At 42.1% G+C, this 27,161-nt stretch overlaps 1 protein-coding gene across 8 annotated transcripts in view; it reads right to left on the bottom strand.

The window, feature by feature from the left end:
- pard3ba (par-3 family cell polarity regulator beta a) overlaps positions 1 to 6,666 on the bottom strand; it is a 218,780-nt gene extending 212,114 nt beyond the window's left edge. For 4 of the 8 annotated variants that reach the window (XM_061798804.1, XM_061798806.1, XM_061798805.1 and 1 more), the window contains exon 1: positions 6,227 to 6,664. In XM_061798804.1, the coding sequence (XP_061654788.1) occupies positions 6,227 to 6,343 (117 nt within the window). In that variant the 5' untranslated portion in view covers positions 6,344 to 6,664. Of the gene's footprint in view, positions 1 to 6,226 lie in introns of all 8 variants that reach the window. The other 4 variants (XR_009791988.1, XM_061798810.1, XM_061798809.1 and 1 more) reach the window with 3 other exon arrangements.
- Positions 6,667 to 27,161: the final 20,495 nt, after the last annotated feature.

Here is a 27,161-nt window from a genome sequence, read left to right as displayed (position 1 = left end):
TCTGCCTTGGAAATGAATCTTTTTTTAAGACTGACCATTTTAGACTTTTGATTAAGGTCTACTAGATAACGTGAAACTGTGCTGGTTGTATTGGAGCCACTGACCAGTTTTAAGTACAGCAGTATGCCTCCACCAGTATCTGCAGCAACATCAGGGCAAAGCATGTGCACATCACAGGCCAAACCGGCCAAACCTGATGGGTGCCATTGTTTGCTACTCATTTGCCTCAGGCGTGCACTTGGGACTGAGGCTTCTCTATATTCGCACGGACGGCGACCGCGCTGACGTCACTGCGGCTATCTCGCAGGCAGTTTGCCTTTATACGCAAGCGCTACTCACACACGCTGTTTTGAAAGTGTACTGCAGTTCTCCTCCAAGTCGGGGGTGTCGCTACAGCTGGTATTGGCTAGGACGCCACAGGATGGAGTTTCCTCTGCATTTAGTGGCCATTTCCAGTAGCCGTTTTTCCTTTCGTTTCAGTAACAAGGAACAAAGCAACAACAATAGCGACCGTGGAACAGAGTCTGCTATAACAAGTGGACCTAGATGACCAGATGATACGTTTAATTATGCTGCAAAAATCGATCGAGAAGGCGGCGGCGTAGGTGCTATGTGGAACGGTGATTAACATCATCGCAGCATGTGACAAAAACAGACCAATCACGAGAGATGATCTCCGCGCCAATCTACACAGAGGGGTCGCACGGGCCAATTCGTCGGTCACGTGATGCAATGCGGGCATTGTCAGCCGTGCGACCGCGGGAGTATAAAGAGGCCTTGAGTGGGCGCAGATGCCAGCCACAGCTGGAGAACAAAACAATGAATAACTCATATGCGAGGATGTAAATCATGCAGTGATGTCACAAGAAGAAAGAAATGCAAGCCATGATTTTCCATCAAAAAGAACACAAATGGCACCTTTTCTAATTGGCAACAGTCTTATTTGGGCAACCGTGCATAGCCCGATAACATCCTCCTCCTAGCTCCTCGTGATGAAAAGGGATCACTGTGTGACACTTCAGAGAGAGAGAGACTAACCTATAAAGGAGTTTAAGAGAAAGCTCGTCTGAAGTTCCTCATTGGCAATCCCTATTAATTCCCCTCTGTGTCCATAGCGGGGAAGGACTTGGGATTCAGTCAAGAGTGGAAATGGTGGACAGCTATGACCATTTCACTTCAAATCTCAGCATGGGGTTCAAGTCATGAATTATTTTGATTCCCGCTACATATTATCAATAGTATAAACAAGGGCCCTCTGAGTCCTGAGACATCTCTAGCTGACAAAGACATGAAGCTAGAGAGTCAACAGGCACTGTTGTTTTTTTTCAGATTAAACAATAACACTCTTACTACACTTAAGGTTTCCATGTCCAAACGTCAATAAATCCAGCACGACTGACTCACAAGAACATGAGCCGCTGGAACCGATATTCTAAAAATGAGCTGCAAGCATTTTGGTATTCTGTACTGTAGAAACAACTAGAGGAAGACTCAAGCATAAGCAGAAAAGATCACCCTGCCTACAGTTAAGTATGGTGGTGGCTCAGTGATGTTCCTCCAATTCTTTCAAACATTCAGCATGTGGAGGGCAGTACGGATTCAATCAAGTATTCGGAAATCCTAAAGAAGAAAATGTCAGGCCAACAATGCAGAAGCTGAAGCCTGGGTGTCAGTGGATCCTCCAACAGGACAATGATCCCAAGCATACCACATCAAGCTCCATGTTTTTACGGTGCCTCTTCTGCAAATGCTTCTGATTGCCTAAAATGGGTTTAGGGTTTTATGCTACATTCCATAAAACTGGGAATAACCCATAGTGATGCACCAAAAAGAATAATAACATGATATGAAAAAACAGTTATCCACAACCCAAAAAACAATCATCATAGCTGCCCAAAAAAGACCACTTCTCCAGTCAAATTACATTTTACCAAACAAAGCAAAGGCTGACTTAATTTTAGCTCCTATCAGCCATGATTTTGGTTTAATAGCAACAGAGCTCATAAGTTCCAAATGGGATATTTACAATTCCCCAACTCCAATGTAGAATAAAAAAAAAACACCAGTTAATGCGGCTGTTGAAACAAACGATTACACGACTGTTATACGTGGGAATGAATTAGCAGTGAAAAAAAGCTACATGGCATTTGTATGGCACTTTGTCTGACATGCGCACGCACGCACACACACAGCGGAGTGACGCATACATCATGAAGAAATGCTAATGTTTTGTTGGCAAGTCATCAAGTGGCAGCATATAGGCACTATAGTGTGCAGTGAAAATGTTGGTGCTGGACAAAGGTAGAGCAAGAAATAAAACTCTCCACCATCATCACATAGTGGTATTTCAAAGAGGACTCAAAGCCCACCATGGTGTCAACATGTGCGCAGTACTGAGTTTGAGGCTTTGTCAGTTTGGTAGGAAGTCAGAGCTACGAAACAGTCACAGCCAAGCTCCTGCTGAAGTAAACATCTCATTAACAAGGTCTACGTGCCTCTTAGCATCACCATAAACAAGCCCAACTTCAGTGATTAAAAATGGCTTGCTGACGCTGCCCTGAGGATGTGACGTTTACGTGGCTGCTATGTGGGTGTTGTTGGCGGAGCTGCACTGCCCTCATGATCATCTGCTTCTATTAGGAGGAGGCCACAGGCTGTTGAGTCAGCATCCAAGACAGGGCGGCTAATTAAAATGCCCGTTAAAGAAGGATGGAGGCCCCAAGTGTAATCTACTCACACACACTCACATTTAGACTGCTTCGGAATCAACAGGGGCCAGTGGGCTGAGTGGGCTGTCATTGAAGCCCAGCGTGTGAGTATGTGTGAGTCTTGGTGTGTTTGTCACACCGGCACTCGCTGAGGGAAAGGCCGCACAGGCAGGATGAAGCGGCGCAGCCTGGCGATAAGAGCGTGGCCTGTCACCAATCCTAATCCCCCATCACTCAGAGGACAAAGCCTTCTGTCTGCCACGCACATCCCAGACTGCGGCCGCATTGAGGGCATTAAACAGTCAACTTCCACCTGCCCACTGAGATACCAGAGCTTTTAAGAGGAAGCTATTGTCGGTGTCGACAGGTAGGGCCTCTTACATCCACACTGAGGAGAAACACATATAGCAAACTACCACCATAGAACAGCACACTTTCTGCTGACTAATCAAATGTCAGTTAAGAAACCAGCGATTGTTTAGCTGATTACAATATCAGACGCTTTTTAGAAAATGATATGAACTTTGATCGATTTCCTGTATTTTTCAGAGTCATTTTCCACATCCATCATAGCTGTAGTGGAGATGAAGCAAAACCTTCATACCTGAACAGCCCCAAATTCATATACAGTTGAAACCAGACGTTTACATACACTATATGAGTGGTTCCCCAAACATTTTAGACCAAGTACAACGTAAAATAATTTCTACAGCTACAATAGGTCCCTTGCAGCGATTGCTGCTCGGGCCCTTAAAATACAAAGCTCTCCAAGTCCCGCCATCAAAATACAGTAGTATAGTTGGCCAACATGTTAATAAAAACCGAGGCAATGGTTTTATTCCTAAAAGAATAAAAATAAAAAAAAAGACCACACCTTTTAAAAAATGTATGACTTTTTGTCAATATATCCTAATCAGGGCCTTTAAATGAGCATCTTCATAAGACAATTCAGCATGGCCAATTACATTAGTATGTGAATTTTTGTAGAGCTATGTTGACAAATAATTACATTTTTTTTGTTTTACTCTAATTTGAATCAGTTTTTTGACCAGATTTTCTATAGATATCACAAAAGAGTTCTCCAAAAAAGTTGTTGTCCCACCCAGCGCACGCACAAAGCTAAATTTTCGAGTCCCTCATCCTATTTTCTCAATTCTTGCTGCGTTGCACTCACATTAAAGTGACCATTGTAACCAGGCTTCGCATTTTGACAGATTTTCATTTTTGGGAGCTGTTGTCACATTGCTATTTATAATATTGAATGTAACTGCAGTCACTGTCACCAAAATGTGCACGACAGATAAACGCCGCAAGCCAGTTATGTTATAGGGATTGAACGGGATCCGCTTTCAAAATATCCTCTCTTTTACTTCACCCACATGACACGTGCCCTCCTCTGTGGGGTTGTGACTTGTGAGTAGTGGGCGAACAATCCAAAGCTTTGTGAATTCTGCTTCAAAATGATAGTGTAAGACCACCCCACACACACACACACACACACACACACACACACACCTAATGAAATAAACACGAGGTCGCTATGAATGCTTGGCCCAGCTATCGAGACATCACCATTCGCAACAGCTAATCAGAGTGAAGCTGCTTTCCATATTTAAATTGGGGGAAATGAGCAATCCAATCAGAGGAAAGCTTATTTACATGTCGCATATTAAGGAAAAATCGGGCCGTTTCGACTGCTAGGCATAAAAAGACCAACTAGAATACATAGCTTGAAAGAGGACTTTCTGGGCATTTTCAACCAAAATTATCTTGCAAGCCTGATAAAAGGACATCAAGAATTATTAAAAAAAAATAATAAATTTTAAAGTCTGATGGCATGGGCCTTTTAAGGAGCGTCGTTAATTGGTAATAAAATTGAAATCAAGCTCTCAGAATCGTAATCAAACTCAATTGTGAGGTGGCTTGTTCCCACTCCTATTAAAATAGTATTTAACGCGTGAATGAGTGTGTGAGTGGTTGTTTGTCTATGTGTGCTGTGTGACTGGCTGGCGACCAATTCGGGGTGTACCCTGCCTCTCGCCCAGAGTCAGTTGAAATAAGCGCCAGCACGCCCGCGACCCTAGTGAGGCTAAGCAGCATGGAAAATTGATGGATGGATTAAAGCACTGTTTGTACAGTTAATTAGGTTTATGAGAGTCAGAGAACATGTTGTGACCGACTAGGTTCCGCTGTACTGAAAGTTTATAATTATCATGCAGGTATGAAAGTCACACCCTTATGTTGCATAACATCCAGAACAAATAAACATATTACCAAATGTATCAATATCTACAGTAGGTGACGATGATCCCTGCGGTGGCAACTTGGCATGCACCTTCTGTTCTGCCTGGTGACGCAAATTATGTATCTCACAGAGTAATTTATTCTACTTTTCAGCAGAGTATGACAAACACAAAATTTGAGTCCTTGGTATAAGGGGCTCAACGTGCATTAATGGGGATACTAATCTGTATGAATGCAAATTCGCAATGTCTGGCAAAAGGGTACAGTTTTACTCCTTTTTGCATGTAAACAATGTAATTATGGTCAGGAAGTGCAGACCCACCCCCTTTTTTCTTGATTCTCATTTAATCAAATGTTATCATTACTAGGCCTACTGTAATTAATGGTAGCCTAACAAATAAATTAAGCACACACACAAGAGGAGGTATGAGTTCGTCTCCCAATCGACAGGAAAACGTGAGGTTTTTGAGCTTTAGGTTCATAGATATGATCAATACGTAGATTCGACACACGCCTTTGAGCTGCGTGCCTATGGCAACGCTCGGCCAGTGGGGGCAACATATCAGCCCATTCCATGTTTGTGGATGGCACGAAAACCAAAATAAGGATGCCTGCACATTGTGCTGCATATGGTGGCACACAACTCTGTACAATCACACCATAGGAACTGGGGATAACTTTATATCTTTAATAGGTGACAATATTTTTGGGACTTCCTTTTCAAGTGTGTGTTAAGAGAGCGTACATGACTTGACAATGGGTCCGTTCGAAAGTAGACTCGGAGCGCGCTCTGCTACACTACGGAACAGTTCGAAGCTCAGAGCGCTGTTGGAATGTGCTGAACACTCTCAGAGTAGATTTTGGGCATGTGATTGAATTCCCAAATGCATTCATTGACAAAAAAAGTAAACCGTGAAAATCATTTGAGAAATGAGCACTTTATGATTTATTATCAGTAGACTGGTACATTGTCTTTGATGGGAACTTTGCCCCCACCAACGTGGCCGCTACACTGGCACGTCGCGTATCCACCTGCTATAGTTCCATTTGTACCTGTGGTTAGGCTCATGTTACCATGTGAAGTGACATAAAACGTAATCAATCGCAGGTGGTTAAAATCTAAAGAATGAGAGGAATTACTTTATTTATTTTCTTTTTTCAAATTACCACAAGTCCAATACACTCTCCATTAGAAGACACGAAGTTAAAAATAAATAAATAAAATTAAAAAAGGGGAACTGATGTGTTTTTAATTGAACATAAGGGTTAGTTACCTGATCCAAAGTCCTGCGGTATCTCCGCGTAGATTGGTCGATTAAATCCCGGACGGTCCATTCGGGTTTACACGGAACCACCACCACTGTGTTCCCAAAAGTCACCGTGACCTTCATAGCTGCTAAACAAGTGTACTCTTCGAAATATCAGCGAAGGGGGTGAGAAAATCCGCAGTGTGCGGCCACCCGTTTTCCTCGCGCGTCCTACGTGAAGCAACAGGTGTCTGAGGACAAACTCCACCGCTTTTACCGGGCCACACAGGTGTGGAAATCCAGGCGAAACATCGTCCTGACAGCCCACCGCCGCCTGCGGAGCACGAACGGGGTCACAGCGGCACACTTTCTGTCAATTTGGGCGATACACCCAATCAAACCAAACAAGTCTCAAACCCGGAAGAAATCACAGCACTTGATGCGTTCCAGGAAGTCACTCGCGTGCGCCAATCACATTTATGCCGGTGGTTACTTTGCCATAATTATATATTTATTTAAAGGCAAGCGTACGAGCAAATCCCATGTGTCCCGTGCAAAACTATTTACCAGAATAAATAAGCAGAAAATCTCTCTCCCAACTCAGGTCACACACTTGATCTTTGAACACACAGTTTGTGTACAGGGCAGCACGGGAGGGATGTGGGGCAAGCTCCACGGAGTGAACGTGGAGATGGAAATTACAAGCTCATCGACATTAAATGAAGATAAAGTACAATAAAATGAAAAAAAAAATTATAAATCTAAACTACATATCGAAGCTACTTCAATTGAGTGGAGCACTTCAAAAGATTTTTTTTTTTGTAATTGTACTATGGGATATAAATGAACACTTAAATGTTAAGTCTTTGGATAAACATGCTTCTCACTACCACTGCAATACGAACCTGGGACCTAGGGTGCGCTTGCATCATCCCCCCCCCCCCCCCCCCTCCCCCCAAATAGGCACTTTTGGGGGTGCTGAAGCACCATTAACTAAATCCCAGCAACCCTAAAATTTGAGAGATCAAAAAATATATATATTTTTTTTAAAATGTCATTTTTAAACAACCTAGAAAAGAGTAAAACCATAGTACTTGGTTGTAATGTAATATTTTAACAACAAAAATACAGCAACCCCTATTGCCTCATAAATGGTTTGCTACACCCAATCCTTCCCACCTCTTTCTGACTGGGCTCTGGGTACAACGCACAAAGGAATAAACTGTCTACAAGTGATAAGTTATAAATATCTGGCTTAAACCAGTATACAGGGATGTGGCACATTTCTTAACTTCAACCACTCAATACCAAGACACTATTATCACTATCTGACATGTCTGTGTGTTAAAAGACGTCCATACTTCATCAGGTTACATTGGTAGTTAAAAAGTTGATATTTGATAATAAATATTTTCATTTCATAGTGGTGCAAACCATTAAAACATTTGGAGTAAAATTGTCAGAGTGAGACATCTTATTGTTATGGATCGTTTGTTTTGCCAGCAGTGTAAGAGCATCAAGTCAAGTTAGTTGTCACAGTAAAAGTGAGCTCTGAAGACAGCTCATATCATGCTAAACTGGGCTCTAAACATTTTAGCCTTGGGGCATTTTCATCTTTGTAAGTATTTGTATGTTCACAAGCACTAGTTTGAGGTCCGTAATATTTTTTATTTCAACACTGAAAATGTTTCACCAGCTAACTATAACAGCTTGTTATATGTGTACTGTAAGGGTACCTAGTTTGTGTATTTTACACACCAAATGTACAATGTAGGTATACATTATATATTTTTCTGTTTGTTTCAGTTACTATTTTATCAGTCTGATATTTGCATCAACACAAGAGACCTGCATAAAAACAAGAAAAGAACACCTTGTGTACGCGCTTTCTGTATTATTTCGCTGGCTGTCTAGCTTCACATAGGCGTGTCACGTGTCGTGAGGACAGCACACTATCAGTCCTCGTTACTGCTGCATTTAATCATTGCTCACTATTTATATTGTTTGGTCGGAGTTAGATGACGCTCTTTTCTAGCTTGGAAACAGTTCAGGTGGTCAGAAACAGTGCTACTGTCCTTGGTTTGAATTAGAATAAAGGTTAGTTGTTGTGTTATGTACATGTGATATTAAAGCCAAGGTGCAACTGAATAGTTTACTGACTGACTCTTTTACTACGAAGCCACACTGTTGTAACACGTGCAGAATGTGGTTTGGCATTGTCTTGCTGAAATAAGCAGGGGCGTCCATGAAAAAGGCGTTGCTTGGATGGCAGCATATGTTTCTCCAAAACCTGTATGTACCTTTCAGCATTAATGGTGCCTTCACAGATGTGTAAGTTACCCATGCCATTGGCACTAACACAGCCCCATACCATCACAGATGCTGGCTTTTGATCTTCGCGTCCATAACAGTCCGGATGGTTCTTTTCCTCTTTGGCCTGCAGGACACGACGTCCACAATTTCCAAAAACAATTTAAATTGTGTATCGTCGGACCAGAGAACACTTTTCCATTTTGCATCAGTCCTTCTTAGATGCGCTCGGGGCCGAGAGAAGCCCACAGCGGTTCTGAGTGTTCTTGATAAATGGCTTTTGCTTTGCATAGTAGAGTTTCAAGTTACACTTACGGATGTAGCGCCGAACTGTATTTACTGACATTGGTTTTCAGAAGTTTTCCTGAGCCCATGTGGTGATATCCTTTACACATTGATGTCGGTTCATGATGTAGTGCCGCCTGAGGGATCGAAGGTCCCGGGCATTCAATGTTGGTTTTCGGCCTTGCCGCTGACATGCAGTGATTTGTCCAGATTCTCGGAACCTTTTGATGATATTATGGACCGTAGATGATGAAATCCCTAAATTCCTTGCCATTGTACGTTGAGGAACATTGTACTTAAACTGTTCGACTATTTTCTCACGCACTTGTTCACAAAGAGGTGAACCTCGCCCCATCTTTGCTTGTGAATGACTGAGCAATTCAGGGAAGGTCCTTTTATACCCAATCATGGCACCCACCTGTTCCCAATTAGCGTGTTCACCTGTGGGATGTTCCAAACAGGTGTTTGATGAGCATTGCTTTAGCTTTATTGCTAAAAACAATAAAGTTGATCAGTTTGAACATTAAATATCTTGTCTTTGTCGTGTAGTCCATTAAATATAGGTTGAACACGATTTGCAAATCATTGTATTCTGTTTTTATTTATGTTTAACACAAAGTCCCAACTTCATTGGAATTGGGGTTGTACAACGCTTCCTCGTATTCGCCAACTTCTACCGCCGTTTCATCCGCAATTACAGAAAGGTCGCAATTCCCCTCACTAGCCTTACATCCAAGCCTGGTGGTGGCCAAGCCTGGTCAAGGACAGCTGGGAATTCGTCCAAGCCTGCTCCGTCTGTGCCCGTGGGAAGGCTTCACACCTGTCTCCAACTGATTTGCTGCGCCCCTTACCCATCCCGAGCCGCCCTTGGTCCCACATCGCTCTGGACTTCATTACTGGCCTGCCCCGTTCTGAAGGTAACACAATCATTTTCACTATTGTCGATCGATTTTCCAAATACGTCCATTACATACCCCTCCCCAATTTACCCTCTGCTTTTGAAACTGCTAAACTCCTTGTTCTACATGTCTTCAAACTCCACGGTATCTCCATCGACATCGTCTCGGACCGAAGACCCCAGTTCTCCTCCCTGGTTTGGAAGGAATTCTATAAGCTGGTGGGCGCAGCAGCCAGCTTGTCTTCCGGCTACCACCCACAGACCAACGGCCAGACGGAGCGGGCAAATCAATCCCTGGAATCAGCCCTTCGCTGCATTGCCGCACGCAGCCCCACATCCTGGAGCTCATTCCTTCCTTGGATTGAGTATGCCCACAACTCCCTCACCAGCTCAGCCAACGGTATGTCTCCATTACTTGATTATTCTATAGAATTGTCAGTAGGATACTTAATTTCTCATTTGCAGCACTACTGGATGCAAATTCTCATTTGTGACAGGTCAGTTTAATGTCACTTCAGAAATAAAGTGAGAAAAAGTCAAGGCATGTATAATTTTTCATAGAATAACTGAAAACGTACTATCGATCGCTTTTGAAGGGGCAAAAACTAAGGATAATTTAGAGTCTTCAATTAACCTACCATGCATGTTTTTGAATGTGGGCAGAAAACCACAAGAACCTGAAGAAAACCCATACAGGTACGGGGAGAACATGCAAACTCTACATATGGAGACCATATTTGAACCCAGGACCTCAGAACTGTGAGGCGGATGTGTCAACCAGTCGTCCACCGTGCCGTCAGTATAAGTATATAATATATTAATTAAATGTATAAATATCATATATATAGTTAAATTGACACGAGGGTAGAGAAAGTGAAGGGCTCGGGACTTGCTTTTCTTGATTTGGGACCTGACTCATGACTTGCCTGACTTGGGACTTGACTCGGGACTTGAGGGTAAAGATTTACGGTAAGACTTACTTGCAAAGCAATGACTTGGTGCCACCTCTGATGTTCAATAGTGTCCTCATATTCTTCGTTATAGTTTCACTTGGCAACTTTCCGCTTTAGCTACCGGATGTGACAATGGCACAATGCCGGTCTGACTTCATTACACAGGAATCACGTACACTTGCACCTTCATATTGCTGCCATGTGACACCGGGCGGAAAGGCTGACAAGTCACATTAGCATGCACACACACGAGCGATGGATTCCTCGCATGTGTGGCATTGTTTAAGAGAGAAGCTTTTCTGTTTGTTCAAGGTGGCTTTCGTCATCAGTGATGTTTACATAAGAAACCCATAACAGAGAAGTCGCAGCATGTTTCCTCCATCCCAAAAGTAAAGAATTAGCATGTCCACAGAGCTGAGTGATTCCAAAGATTACATCTATTCTCACCAGAAAAAGAAAGGTGTTGTTGACCAGAGGTTGATAAGAGTGCCTCTATGCAGTGTCTGCATTAGAGTATTGCTGACCATGATGCCACACCTTGTTAATACCATCACACACAATTGGGTGAAGTTTTAATGCGATGCAAACGCTGGAAATAAAAAGGAAATAAATACATTGCAAACTTTATCAACTGTATCTTTTGGGTGTTTTTAGTCAGGAAGTGAGGTGTGCCAGCCAAAGTGCTTGCTGTCAATAAAAGTCTAGTGATGTTTTTTGTTGTTTTGTTAGTCTCTCTGAGTGCAATTTACAGGGTTGGGTTGTCTGGATCGATAATTGTGTTGATTTGCTTTCAGTCTCTGAGCAGTGCCCCTTTTCTAAAGAGCAAAATTGACGTTCTCAGCACCAGCGGCAATGCCGTCACGTTTTTGTTCTGTTCAAAACTAAGACCGCTCAATAGCTGCGACTTGCTTCACTTCCTGCTGTGCTGCTTTAATCAGCCAAGACTCAGCATCTAGGATGCACATGGGAAAATATGTGTTAAACAGTGATGGAAAAACTTAAGTCATCGGTATTAAATGAATCCTTTAAAATGACTTCTCTTTTTTGTGCAAAAACAACTAAAAGCATACAACTAAATGTTGCTACAGTATCTCACAAAGGTGAGTACACTCCACATTTATGTAACCTTTTAAAAATACTCTTTAATGGGACAACAATGAAGAAATTATACTTTAATACAATGTAGTCAGTGTAAAGCTTGTACAGCTTGTTGTGACTTTTGCTTGTCCCATCAAGGGAGTTGCCACAATGAGTCACTTGCTGGATTTGTTTGGCAGTTTTCAAACTAGGTACCCTTCCTGCTGCAACCACCCATTTTTTATTTAATTTTTTTTAGCCTTTATTTGTCCACGAAAACCTCATTGAGATTAAAAATCTCTTACAAGAGTGTCCTTAACTTTTCTACTTGTCATTTATCCAGGCTTGAGACCACCAGTGGCTGGGTATTCGGACACTGGCAGGGAATTGAATTTGTGCCATCTGCATGAAAGCCTAACATGTATATTGCTATTCAATAAAGGTTTGATATTTTTTTGTCAACAAATTCACTAATCCATATCGCCATACCAAACATGCAAAAGATCCCATTATTCACATGCACAGTGCTCAGTGTATACGCAGGCTCTCTCTCCTTCATGCTCTCTCTCACAATTGAGATCAAACATTATAAACGGCTCTGCCACGGTGGACATCCATCCATCCATCCATTTTCTGAGCCGCTTCTCCACACTAGGGTCTCGGGCGTGCTGGAGCCTATACCGGCTATCATCGGGCAGGAGGCGGGGTACACCCTGAACTGGTTGCCCCCCAATCGCAGGCCACATACAAACAAACAACCATTCGCACTCACATTCACACCTACGGGCAATTTGGAGTTGTCAATTAACCTACTACCATGCATGTTTTTGGGATGTGGGAGGAAACCGGAGTGCCCGGAGAAATCCCACGCAAGCACGGGGAGAACATGCGAACTCCACACAGCCGGGGCCGTGGATTGAACCCCGGTCCTCGGAACTGTGAGGCAGACACTCTAACCAGTCGGCCACCCCCGGTGGACATTGTAGGTAAATTAAACACGTGGCTTAGCTTTAGTGTTGTAGGAGGTGGATCGCTGCCAAATTGTGTTAAGCCCTATTATTATTTTAACTACAACCGACTAGGTTTCTCATCTGCACTGTGACTGCCTTGTGAAATGTTTTGAAAATTTAAAGATCTCCCCTGGCATCCACAGCAATGACAGCCTGTCCTATTTGCTCCCCTGCGTTGTTTCACTACAATCCCATTTGTCCATGGTGGCCTAAAACAAAGCTCCCATGGCGCCGGGAACATAGTGTTAATGTAGCCTGGGTGAAAATGTCCAAATAGGGCCCATAGTCTCAATATTTTATGTGACCACCATTATTTACCAACATTGGCCTTAACCCTCTTGCGCATGGAGTTCACCAGAACTTCACAGATGGCCACTGAAATCCTCTTCAATGACAATATTACAGAGCTGGTGGATGTTAGAGACCTTGTGCTCCTCCACCTTTCCATTGAGCAAACTGTGTGTCACAGTTTGCTCAATAGGGTTTAGGTCTGGAGACATGCTTGGCCAGACCATTACCTTAACCCTCAGCTTCTTTAGCCATGCAGCGGTTGTCTTTGAGGTGTGTTTGGGGTTTTTAATCATGTTGGAATACTGCTCTTTGGCCCAGTTTCTGAAGGCAGGGGATCATGCTCTGCTTCACTCTGTCACAGTACATGTTGGCATCCATGTTTCCCTCAGTGAACTGTAGCTCTCCAGTAGCCCTTATGCAGCCCCAGAACATGACACTTTACCACATGCTTGGCTGTAGGCAAGACACATTTGACATGTCAGCTGGTTGTTGCCACACGTGCTGCACAGCATCTGAATCCAATATTTTTTCTTTTGGTCCATCAGACTATAGAAGATAGTTCCTGGAATCCATGTCCTTAGTTTGCTTGTCTTTCAGTAAATTGTTTGCTTTGCTTTCTTGTTCATCATATTTAGGAGAGGCTTCTTGCTGGGATGACAGCCATGAAGAGCAATTTGATACAGTATGTGGCGTATGGTCCGAGTACTGACAGGCTGACCCCCAACAACTTTAACCTCTGCAGCAATGCAGCATTCATTATTCTATGTATTTCCACAGACATCCTGTGGATTTGACTGTGTAGTAAACTTCTTTGGTTGACCATAGCGAGGTTTGTTTCGAGTATAACCTGTCCTGTTAAAACACTGTATGGTCTTGGCCACCATGCTGCAGCTTAGTGTCAGGGTGTTGGCAGTTTTCTTATAGCCGAGGCCATCATTTTGAAATACTCAGTGACAAGTGTGACCGGTGGTCTTCTGTGTTGTGTCGGTTCGAAGAATGGTGTGACACCGGGACCTTTTTGGAGACGATCTTTTATTCTGACAGAATAAACAACAGCAGAACCATCCATCCATTTTCTGAACCGCTTTCTGAGCCTATCCTAGCTATCATCGAGCAGGAGGCGGGGTACACCCCGAACTAGTTGCCAGCCAATCGCAGGGCACATACAAACAAACAACCATTCGCACTCACAGTCACACCTACGGCCAATTTTGAGTCTCCAATTAATGCATGTTTTTGGGATGTGGGAGGAAACCGGAGTGCCCGGAGAAAACCCATGCAGGCACAGGGAGAACATGCAAACTCCACACAGGTGGGGCTGGGGATTGAACCCCAGTCCTCAGAACTGTGAGGCTGACGCTCTAACCAGTCGTCCACCGTGCCGCTCAACAGCAGAACCTCCGTATAAATTTCACTGTCCACTTGTGCTCCTCTTCCACAGGACGATTGTACAAAAGGGGGCGCCACGACTGGGCGGTAAAATCCTTATACGTAATAAACCACAAATTCAACAAAAACATACCTGACAGAATAAACAACAGCAGAACCTCCATATAAATTTCACTTTCCACTCGTGCTCCTACACACAGAAAATACAGATGACATCGGCAACCCGGAAGTCAGTTCGGCTTGTCACAGCGTTAAGCCAGCGGTCTTCAACTGTTAAAAATACTATTATTAAATGTAACTCCGCTGACATTGTAGCCATTATTTGACAGGAAAAGACATAACAATAACATTGAGACTAAAGATGCCTAATAAACCAAGAGAAACATTAGGATGGTTCAGGATTACCAACTGAATGAAATATGGTCACCCACCTCTCCCACAGGACGATTGTACAAAAGAGCAGAGGCGGGGCCGCAGAAAAGATTTATAGTGGGGAGCACAGAAGAAGAAATTACAGGAGGAGGAGCACCGAGCTACATACACAGTTTACACAGTTTACACTGGATAGGGAGGCATTTTGAATTTTGTCCTTTTCCTGTCAGGCAGCAACAGATTTTGTGTAATTATACATAAACTTCATTAAACATGCAGATTTACCCGGTTACACAAGTATGAGAGTACGATAGTAATAACACTAAATTTAACACACCTGCTCCCCATTCACACTTGACCCCTTGTAACACTAACAAGTCACATGACACTGGGGAGAGAAAATGGATAATTGGGCCCTGGACATTTTAACTTGAGGGTTTACTCACTTTTGTTGCCATGGCTGTGTCTTGTGTTATTTTGAGGGCACAGTAAATTTATACTCTACTCCAAGCTGCACACTGACTACTTTACATTGAAGCCAAGTGTCATCTGTTCAGTATTGTCTCATGAAAATGTAAAATAAAATATTTACAAAAATGTGAATATTGTACTTACCTTTGTGAGATGCTGTACATTTGTCAAACAACCCTTATCCAAATTTGGATCATCACTGCTGCTACTCAACTTCCTGTGTGTACAGTGTAAAACTGTAAGTGTAATAGGAAGTTGTATCTGGTCTCCTTCAGTGTAAAGACGACTAGGGAACACGTTGTCATTATAGGAAGCACTCCTGAGTATTGGTCTATTTCATCTGGTGCAAATGAAAGTGATAACAAAGATGCAAAAGCAAGTCACTAGTTACTAGTTTTGTATTCTGCCAGTGTCCTTGTCAGCAATTGTATAATCATACGTTTAGCCCAATTAGATTACACTTGTAGTTAAGAGAGGGAACACACATAGGGAACATTCAAAACTCAGAACTATGAGGCAGAGGGGTTAACCATTCGACCACAATGGCATGCAATATAAGTGTATTGCAGTCTCTTGCAGTTTGTCGTGTGTCTGCAGTTATGGCAGACACCATTCCGTTGATGGGGGCTGAATAGTCGGAGGAGTTTCCCCTGATGTCTCGTGGCGGACATAAAAAAACATAGAGCTGGGGTTTATGTTGCAAAAATGTCTTTATCACAATATGTAATTACTCTAAACTCAGTCTGTCAGCTCTATCCTGTAAAACAAGACATAATTGGTGATTAGAGTTTGTGTTTGTGAAATTGGCTTTGCATTGTTATTAATATAGCATATATACTTTCTTATATCCACATATAAAAGCCGTTTAAACAAATTATTTAAAATTCCTTCATACGCTTCACACCAACAAAATTTAATGAATACAATATAGGACCACTTTTTTTAATGTTTTCATTCTTGTAAACGTACATTTACACACTTGGGTGTGAAACAAATTTTTGTCATGGGCCACATTGTAGTTACAATTGCCCTCAGACAGCTGTAATGACCGGAAATGTTTCAATGGCTCATCATGTTACCAAAACATCCACAACAAATTGATGGATAACCCGTTTTGAAAGAAGTCAACGGTAATAATTTGTTCAGCTATTTTTCAAGTTACTATAAAAATGGGTTTGGTAACAAAAACAAAGCTTTTGCAATAGCTCAGCATTTTTTACATGTGACAATTTGGACCTTTTGGTAGAATTTTTTGCAAGAATCATGGTAGTTCACACAATTTGCTTTCACCTATGATTTACAGTTTCTAAAAATTTGTCTGTGTGTAGATATGCGTGTCGAAATCATGGGACTATTATACAGTGGATAGCATACCTCCCAGAGATGTACTCGGCCAGGGGTTGTTGTCGGCCAGGGTAACCAATAGCCGTGCTCTCCTCTTGGGAACTCTGAACAGCAAAGGATATAAATTCACCTGACATTGCCTCCATACTACAATGTGGATTATTGATAGTTATAGCTTTTATCAAAGCTATTTGTTGCTAAAGGGGGCTAACAATGTATGGACGGTAATGTTCTTGCTAATAACTTTCTAACTATAATGCCACGAGTTAGTTTGCCACTGACAGACGGTTTCCGAAAAATATGAATACCATGGAAAAGTTTATTTATTTCCATAATTCCATTCAAAAAAAGGTCACTTCGATACATTATAGATTCAGGGCCCACAATTGAAACAATTTTAAGTATTTATTTGTTTATTTTTACATAATCCAGCTCATAAAACCCACGAAATCAGGAATTCAAAAAATGTTAATACTGTGAAGAAATCACCATTTACTTCTCACTTTCACTTCTCACTTTCACTTTTGTAGAAAAAAAAGAGAAAGAAATTAGGGTCACATTAAATCCATCAAAATATGGTACTTTCAAAATGATATGTTAATCTTCAATACTTGGTTGGGAATCCCTTTGTTTTAATCACTGCCTCGTTGCACTATGGCATTGAAGCAGTCAACCTGTGGCATTGCCTGGGAGTTATGGGAGCCCAGATTTCCTTGATGCTGTCAGTTCTTTGTTTTTGGGTTTGGTGCCCCTCTTTTTCCTCTTGATAACACCCCATAGATTCTCAATGGGGTTTAGATCCGGGAAGTTGGCTGGCCAGTCAAGCACTGGGATGGCATGGGCATCAAACCAGGTTTTGGTGCTTCTGGCAGTATGGGCAGGGGCCAGGTCCTGCTGAAAGATGAAATCTGCATCTCCATACAGATCCTCAGCAGAAGGAATCATGAAGTCCTCTAAAACATTCTGGTAGACTGTTGCGGTGACCTTGGATTTAAGAAAGCAGAGTTTACCAACACCTGCACTGGACATTGCACCGCAAATCATGACTGACTGTGGATATTTCACACTGGAGCACTAGCAGCTTGGGATCTGTTCTTCACCCGTCTTCCTCCAAATCCTTGGACCTTGATTCCCAAATGAAAGGGACATTTTACTTTAATCAGAAAAGAGGACCAACGACCACTGGCCAACAGTCCAGTCCTTCTTCTCCTTGGCGCAGTTGAGACGCTTCCTACGTTGGCTCAGGCATGGCTTGACCTGAGGAACAGTTGTAGCCCATCTCCCGGATGCGTCTGAATGTAGTCGTTTTTGAAGCTGCCGCCTCATTCCACTCTTTCTGGATCTCTGCTAGATTCTTGAATCTTCTCTGTTTGATAATCCGCTGAAGCCCACGGTCATCTCTTTTGCTGGTGCATCTTCTCTTGCCACATTTTGTCCTTCCACTAGACTTTCCATTGATACTTGGACACAAATCTCTGTGAACAGCCAGCCTCCTTAGCTATGAACGTTTGTGGCTTACCCATCCTATGGAAGGTATCAATGATGGTCTTCTGGCCAGTTGTCAAGTCTGCAGTCTTCCCCATATTGAACCCAACTGAGACAACTGAACCAAACTGAAGCAATGTAATGAAACCTGTGCATGTGCTTTGAGTTTAGTAGATGATTTGCGTGTGACACTCCATTTAAACAAGTGCTTCTCAATTGTTTTCTGTTACGACCACCCCAGGAAGAAGAAAAAAAATTGCAACCCCCCCCCACCCGCAGCCCCCGCGGGTACACCTCTATATAACATTGTATATAAAGGATAATCTAATCTAATCCTCATAAATGTTGAAGCAAAAAAAGAATGAGATATAGATCAATTTACAATAAAGAATACATTTATAAATGTTGTTTTCAATCTGTAACAGAAAATAAAGTGTATAAATTTCCCTGAAATAGAAAAGAGCGAGAGCAACGAGAGCACCACTGCCATCAATGCAGTGGATGTGCAATTACACTTTATTCTAGTACGGCAAATCATGTTCTTCAGGGTCTCACACGCCCCCCTTGCATCGATTTAAACAATTTATGGCCTGCAAAATTTGGGCTGATTTCTTCACAGTATTCCAATTTTTTGAATTCCTGATTTTTTGGGTTTTATGAGTTGGAAGCCCAAATTATGTAAAAATAAACAAATAAATACTTGAAATTGTTTAAATTGTGGGCCCAGAATCTATAATCCATGAAAGTTTGACTTTTTGAATGGAATTATGGAAATAAATAAACTTTTCCGTGATATACAATTTTTGGGGGGAAAAGGTCTACATACAAAATTAAATTTTTTTGTTTTGTTTTTACTCACCGGTGAACAAGACATACCAAAAATGGCAAAGTTGCTTCTATAAGGCAGCTAGTAACTTAATTGTGCGTGCATGCCTGCGAGAGGCGTGGAGTCGGCCAGCAGGGAGTGGGAGGGAGTAGTGAAGTGAGGCTACATTCATTGCAGGGGCCAGACATGAGGTTTTGATGGCAGCTGCAGAACCTGCGCCGCCATAGCGAGGTCGGATGGCAGACGCAGGATGTACAACCCCGGAGCAGGATCGTGTGGCAGCAGCAGTACAACCACCCCCGGACCAGGGTCGTGTGGCGGTTGCAGGACATGCACCGCCGGAATAGGGTCGGGTGTCAGCCACACAGTGTGCGCCATAGGAGCAGGTGGTGACTGTTGTCGTGCATGAACAGGGACCTTGAACTTCCGCAGCGCAGGAACAAGAGCCTTGAGCTTTGCGGCACAGGAACAGGGGCTGTGTGCTGCTGCGGTACAGAAATTATAATTTGCTTCATCAGCCTGCTGTCATCAAGGTCGGGAACCACATGAAACAAGAGGGGCACAGTGTGCAGCAACTAGGGAAGGTTAACTATGGTAAACGGGTGGTACGAGATGCGGTGAAGAAATTGACATGGAACGAGGTGACTTGGGGACAGCTTTGGAAAAACGTGACTTAGTCGAAGGCATAGAAGGAGCACATGACAAGATGGCCGTAGAACGAAGAACTCTCCGACTGTTTTCAAGCCACGTAGAAATCACGTGGCTTGCAAATAGGTGTAGAAGTAAGTGACGACGAAATTTGACCTTTACTTGGGTGCCTCTGTTAGCCACCTTGATGAGGTCCTGAATAGATGGCCAAACAGGTCTCCAAGGTCAGAAGGAAACAAGCTTTGGCCTGAACTCACAGGGATGGGGAAAAAGACTGGGGCGACAAGAAACACAACCAGGGAAAGTACAAGAAAAATCAAAATCCAATTGTGACTCGGATTAAATCTGGACTAAATTCGGGCTCTCTTCAAAATCAGAAGTATTAGAATGTAGAATAATGTGCGGAGGTAAAATGGTAGAGCAACGAGACCCACTCGGAGAGCTGGAGGACACTGGTGAATGGGACAGAGAGGAAAGAACGAGTGGGCGTATTCAAGGAGGGTAGGTTTGGCTGGCAGATTGAGGGCGATAGGAAGCAGACTGGAAGCATGCATGTTAGGAAGCATGTTCAACCTTGGATGCCAAATAATATCTGAAATGTCACCTTCTGTTGATGAATATTCTTCAGACGTTGCTGATGATTTTCTCTTGTAGCAGAGAAACCTGAATGAATTAGGAACGGATCTCATCAGCTATACAAAGAGCATCATTCTCAAGGTTTTGGAGGAAGAACTCCAACTGCGGGCGTCAGTTATTATCGGAGTTGCACTTACCATAATTCCATGCTCAAGGTAGAAACCCATTTTCTCACATCCACCAGGGTGGAAGCTGCAAAGGGGATCTTCGACTGTCACACACACACCTAATTAAATTAATGTGATTTTAGTTTAACAAGACCCCTTTGCATCCCGCTCCTTGATGGGTGTGAACTTTGTGAAGACTTCATAGTTAACCACGCAAGTTGCAAAGATACTGAAACACACACAGCCCCCCAGTGGACGTTGTACTATGGCATATACTGTAAACACTGCACTAGCCATTTGACTCATTCCTTGTAACGTCATCAGGGATACTCTCAGTATAATTAAACATCTAAATGCAGGAAAAATGCTTTAATTTATGTTCATTATTCCCCGTCAATCCTACGCTTGGCAGATCTTTTTTCAGAAACTGCCATTGCCTGGAAACCATGACAACTAGCAGCACAGCCTCAATTCTTACCTAATCACAGCAAGGGAGGCCCGCTGAGCATTGATTTAGACAATTATGGGCTACATTTGAAAGGCATAAAGGTGGGGTGAGGAGAGGATTTGGATCAAGGATTAGTAATTGCTTTCAGAGGAAGTAAAAGGGAGCGGGTGGGGAAGGAGCAGGCTACATATCTAAATAGTTTAATGGCTCTCAAATGGCACCCCTTTCTGTCTGCTGCTCATAATAGTCTCTAGAAGAGGCTTTCGCATATACGTACATAAGTGACAGCCCGCCTTCCTCAAGAGCAGGTAGAAATAAAAGATATCTCCTCATAACAGACATAACCTTCTGCTCATAAGACACAATTATGATAATATTTGACCAGGGAGATATTAAAATAATGCTTGAATTGATCAAGTTAATTGGGTTAATTACACAGGCCTACTTCATTCTCCCCACTTTTTCACACTTGTCTGTGAGGTCACAGTTTACAGTGCATCTGTTGCCAAACTATCTGTGCTTCCGCTATGGCAGGTGGTGATGACGCCCTTTTCAGCTCATTTAGCGGTAGGCGTTCAACAAGCAAGTGGCTTGTTGCTACGTGCTAACTGGTACAAGTGGTAAAATGGCTAACTTTACAACTGTACAACTCAAACACTGGAAATCCAAGGGATTTTTTTTTTCCATGTGGTCATGGTGCTGCTCAATGGCAAAGTAAAAAATGCTGAATCCCTCCTTGGGTGGGTTAACTTTTAACACTACTACAAATGTCCTCTTGGAATTATTGGTCATTCATCAAAAGTCATTTCATCAATCATCATTTCAAATGCATTCATTGATAGCAATGGCCCAGAGACATTAGCTAATTTTTGAATATGCGCAATCTAAATAGTTGAAGTACATCACTGTACTTCTTGTGGATGGTCTTCACACTCACACACTCACTATTAATGCTATTTCAGAACAACTTCAATTAGTATAACAAGAGACAAAGTTGAAGACGTTTGTTTGGATTTTTATTGGCATGGGCTAGCAAAATACAGATGTATTTTAATTCAAATGTGAATACAAAAAAAGTTGTATATTTGATAAAATACGCCAATTCGATACAGATATGGATTTGACAAAAAAAAAAAAAAGACATTTCACCACTTTGAACCTGTTAGTTAGTCATGTTTTCCCAATCGATAAACTTAAAATATTTACTCATTAAAGCTGATAGCATAAATGTATTTCTTGTGGGCCCAATCACGCACCGTACAGGTTTGATCATGCTCAGGCAATTGGTCATAGAGTCGTAAAGCTTAGAAAGGATTCCTGGGATAGCATCTCGTTATTTTGTGATTGCTTGATTTGGTGTACCTGATATCAAAAAGTTCCTTTAATCTGATAAGACTCTGCGGTCGAAAGGCAAATTCTAGTCACTGACTGGTTGACCCGAACCTCAATGTCCACTGACAGTTTGTCTCCCTCCTGTCTGCATGCTGGCTGAGATGGGAGTAAGAAATAACAATTCATAGTTGATATGCACTCAATTAAATTATGCAAATGCACTAATTGAAGATGCAGAGGGTGTCCTGTGGTACCACTCAGCCTTCTGTACCTTGTTTAAAAGAGCCCATACAAGTTTACAGTTAGGCATGAGATTAATTTGTCTCTGGTGAATAGAGGGTGGCTCAGAAGAGAGTGTAGACTGGTAAAAAAAAATATCATTCACAATCAGTGGAGAGAAACAAAAGAGACATTTCCATATAATGGATCTGAGGGTCTAAACCAGAACAATTACTGCATAATTAGGTCATCAGACGATTACAAATTGATCAGACGGTGATTTGCATTCAAAAGCGGGAGGGAAAAAAAGCGTGGCGAGCCTGAGCATTCATTTGGAAATCCTGTTACGCTAAAAAGTTGCACATTGCACATTCATCTTATTAGCAATGTTAAGCTACACTATTAATGATTTTTAACATCTTAACAAATTTTTAAAATGTGAGATACCCCGCATGTGACAAGGAAAAAAAGTGTCATTAAAACACACGCACAAAGTGTTGTCTGTCGTGTTACCAAGACTGACTTGAGAGAGGTAGCATGGGGCCAGAGGGCATCCAGACTGCTGTAAAATACAAAGAGGAAAGAGTAGTTGGAGAAGAAGAAATATAAGCTTGGCTTTTCTTCATGAGACACATTATACAAACACTCAACGCAACCAGGATTTGCAAGCGAAATAATGAGCACGGTTATCTTTTACAATTGTCGGTCCAGACAGTTTTCCAAGCAGATCAAGGAGGAAAAATCATTCTTAACAACACCCCACATCGTGGGATAATCAGAATCAGAATCAGAATCATCTTTATTTGCCAAGTATGTCCAAAAAGCACACAAGCAATTTGTCTCTGGTAGTTGGAGCCGCTCTAGTACGACAACAGACAGTCAATTGACAGAGAACACTTTTGAGACATAAAGACATTGACAAAAACAGTCACTGAGCAATAAATTGTCGCTAGTTATCTTTTTTGACTTAATCTATGCCAGCGATGTACAGTAGCTATAGTGAAAGGAAGAACAATTAAATGCTCCTACAGTAGATGTCAGATGGTACAATAAACCTGTGTGTTCACCTGTTGCCATTCATACAACAAAATAAGTCATGGCTTCCTGTGAGTATATCAGCTTGTGGATCAAGTTACACGGCCAGATTTCACGCTTAGTAATACATAACACCGAGACATTCGTGAATCGGGATGTTGCTGATTTTGATCACAAAGGGAAAGAAAAGGCTCAAATTTGGCCTGATTCTTGGTAAGTGCATAGCCCGCTTTACCTATTTTATTAGCAAGTTTGATGTAACCTTTCCACCTGTTTTTTAGGACTTGTGTCAGGAAAACATTGTTTTTGCCCTTCCCTTATTCCCTAAGTACCCCCATTTTAAAACTGTCCATCCTTCCATCCCACTTCTCCTCACTAGAGTCACGGGAGTGCTGGAGCCTATCCCAGCTATCTTTGGGTGAGAGGCGGTGTACACCCTGAACTGGTCGCCAGCCGGGCACATATAAACAAACAACCATTCACACTCACATTCGCACCTATGGGAAATTTAGATGTTTTTGGGATGTGGGAGGAAACTGGAGTACCTAGAGAAAACCCACACAGGCACGGGGAGAACATGCTAACTCCACCCACGGGAGGCCGGATTTGAATCCGGGTCCTAAGAAGTGTGAGGCAGAAACTGTCACCATTAGTAAAGTTTTAAGTGATAAGGGAGACAGTTGCTGCTGTGCATGATTGTGAGACAGGGTGTGTTATCTACTTCACCAGTTCCAAACTGATTTTGTCACAGGAAAGTTACTGGCTGCAGTGAAGACATGCCCGATCAATGACAAGGAGGTGGTGGAAGGAAACAAAAGTGAGCCCAGCTTTTCAAATGGAAGGCATCATGCTGGGTTCCTAAGTCCTGGTTCAATCAGTCTTTCTTTCGCTGAAAAGGCACGCCACTTTTCTCCGAGTGTGAATAGCTGCTGATTGCGTGTTAAATAAATCACACTGTGTGTGTCAATGTGACTGTGCCTGTGTGTGTGTGTGTGTGTGTGAGTGTGTGTGTGTGTGTGTGTGTGTGTGTGTGTGTGTGTGTGTGTGGCTGGAGCACTGGCAGATCTGCAGGGTGGCAAGGCATTTGGTGGGGGTGGCAGCTGCCATCCCAGTTGCCACCCCTACTGTTGGAAAATGAATCTATCAATAATAAATTACTAAATTCAAAATTTGATTGTAAATGTTGGTGATATTGTCTCCATAGTTCGTATCAACATTTTAATCACCAGTTTAGAATTCACTCCCACCCTGACACTCCCAACCCCCCCTCCCCCCTTAAAGACATTTTTTTTTTTTACATGCTACTGGTCCACATACCGCTGAGGAAAAAAGGTTATTGCATTTCACCTGTGCCATCCCAGTCTAACCATGGACAGTCAGGTAAGATATAATTTTTTTGTGGTTTCTCTGTTTAAAATGTTCAAATGGTCTAGACTGTCAAGTTTGACACCTCAAGTGAATTGTAGTTAGCATTATTTCTAGCAATTTGGTGTTTACAGAGGCGGGAGGTGTAACTTATCGATACTGTAGGTAACATCGGGGCTGTATTTGCTATCTAGCTACCTGGCTATACTCAGTGATATTCTTAAAACAATATCTCATATGGCAAGTTTCAAATACAGGCAGAATGTAGATTTATTGAGCAAGATTTTTCCCACCACCATGGAGGTTGCCATAGAGTTAAGAAACATGTCAAAATTCTCTGCTTGCCTGACCTTCATTCCATGACAAATTTAACCCTAACCATCTCCTAAAGTTGCATTATTTAAACAAAATATTATAACTCAGCATATTGCTTCGCACAGCCTGCCCTCCGAAGGGCCGGCCGCTACACCCCCTCGGTGAAACAATTCGCCGAATTTCAGCAATTGTAACACTCTTTAGTAATGTAGTGAGTGTTATTTAGAAACAAAGGGTGAAAGAATGTCACACAGAAAGAGAATAGCTTCACAGCAAACAACCCTAACAATCCCAAGTCACCGTTAATTGGCCTCATCACAACATATCATTCTGCCAATGCCATTCCGTTATTATAGTCCCTAACATGAAATGATAAAATAGGTCCACTCCATACAAATACAGACATCAATGCAAAAATAAATCAGCTTCCATAATTGCCTCTCTTCAAATGCAATGTCCACATTTCAAATCAAAATATATTATAGCGGCTACTCAGAAAAATAAATTATCTTACAATATCACTTAGCAGAGTCAAGAAACTAACCAGTATTACCAGGATTATTTTATTTACTGTTACTTGGCTGTTTCTATATCTGTGTTGCCTTTAAGAGTGTTCCTGTGTTCCTGACTTGACTTGATTTTGAACAACTGAACCTCCTGCCACCCCAAGTAACTTTATAATTGCCACAATTGGACTGTAGCCATGACTGTGGCTTGGAGAACCACCACCCAGTAGTGGCTCAGCTGGACCGGTGGATTTAGAAAAGGTCGACACCCCAATAGTCAAAGAATTTGATGTTAACCCAGAATATCTGTAAAAATATCTCTCAAACTTTCAAACCACCTGTGTGATGTCATGCAACACTTACAGAAGTTTGTTTTTCTTTTCTTTTGTCTTTTTTTTCTGCTTTTTGACAGCAGGAAATGTGTGGGTGTTGAATGAATTTGTCAGTGTTGCAATGAGAGCATCCCACACTGGTGTGATAGCTCTAATACAGTGTGTTCCAAAAAATAAACATCATTTGAAACATAAACATCTACTATACGGCACGGTGGCCGACTGGTTAGGACATCTACCTCACAGTTCCGGCCTCACCTGTTCGTCACACTGAAAAATAGTGTTAAAACGTTAAACTTGGTAATGTTCATTGGCTCAAAGAACTACAAAGGATGTTCGCACATGTATTTTAAAAAAATCGGAGCCCTTGAGCATCAAAATAAGTGAAATAAGTGTTTAACACGTCACCATCTTTCTCATTAAATATATTTCCAAAAGGTGCAATTGACATGGGAATTTCACCAGATGTTGGGGACAACCCAAGTAATCCATACATACAAAGAAAGTAGAACAAATAAGCTCAGAAACTAAGTTGTGTGTAATAATGTGAAATGACATAGGGGAAAAGTATTGAACACGCCAACTGGTATTTATTTAATACTATGTACAAAAGCCTTTGTTTGCAATGACAGCTTCAAGACGCCTCATGTATGAAGAAACTGTTCGCATGCATTGCTCTGGTGTGATTTTGGCCCATTCCTCCACACAAGCAGTCTTCAAATCTTGAATGTTCCTTCGGCTTCTTTTATGGACCTTGAGTTTCAGTTCTTTCCATAGATTTTAGATTGGATTCAAGTCAGGTGATTGGCTGGGCCATTCTAGTAGCTTTTTATTTATTTCTTTGAAACCAATTCAGAGTTTCCTTGGCAGTATGTTTTGGATCATTATCCTGCTGAAATGTCCACCCTCATTTCATTTTCATCATTCTCGTAGATGGCAGATTTTTGTCAAGAATGTCTCAGTACATTTACCCATTCATCCTTCCTTCAATAATGTGAAGTTTACCAGTACCATTTACTGAAAAGCAGCCCCACACCATCATGTTCTCACCTCCGAACTTTACTGTTGGTACGGTGTTTTTAGTGTGCTATGCAGTGCCAGTTCTCCTCCAAACGTGGTGTGCATTATTGCATCCAAACAGTTCAATTTTGCTCTCATCCGACCAAACTATATTCTCCCAGTAATTAACTGGCTTGTCCAAATGTTGTTCAGCAAACTTTAAAGAGCTTTGACACGTTTTTTTTTTTTCCAGCAATGCGGTGTTGCGTGGTGAGTGTGCATACAGGCCATGGTGGCGGAGTGCATTAC

The sequence above is a fragment of the Phyllopteryx taeniolatus genome, chromosome 1 (assembly GCF_024500385.1).
Source record: "Phyllopteryx taeniolatus isolate TA_2022b chromosome 1, UOR_Ptae_1.2, whole genome shotgun sequence".
Taxonomy (NCBI): domain Eukaryota; kingdom Metazoa; phylum Chordata; class Actinopteri; order Syngnathiformes; family Syngnathidae; genus Phyllopteryx; species Phyllopteryx taeniolatus.
Note: the sequence above shows the minus strand (reverse complement) of the source record. Positions and strands in the feature narration are given on the sequence as shown.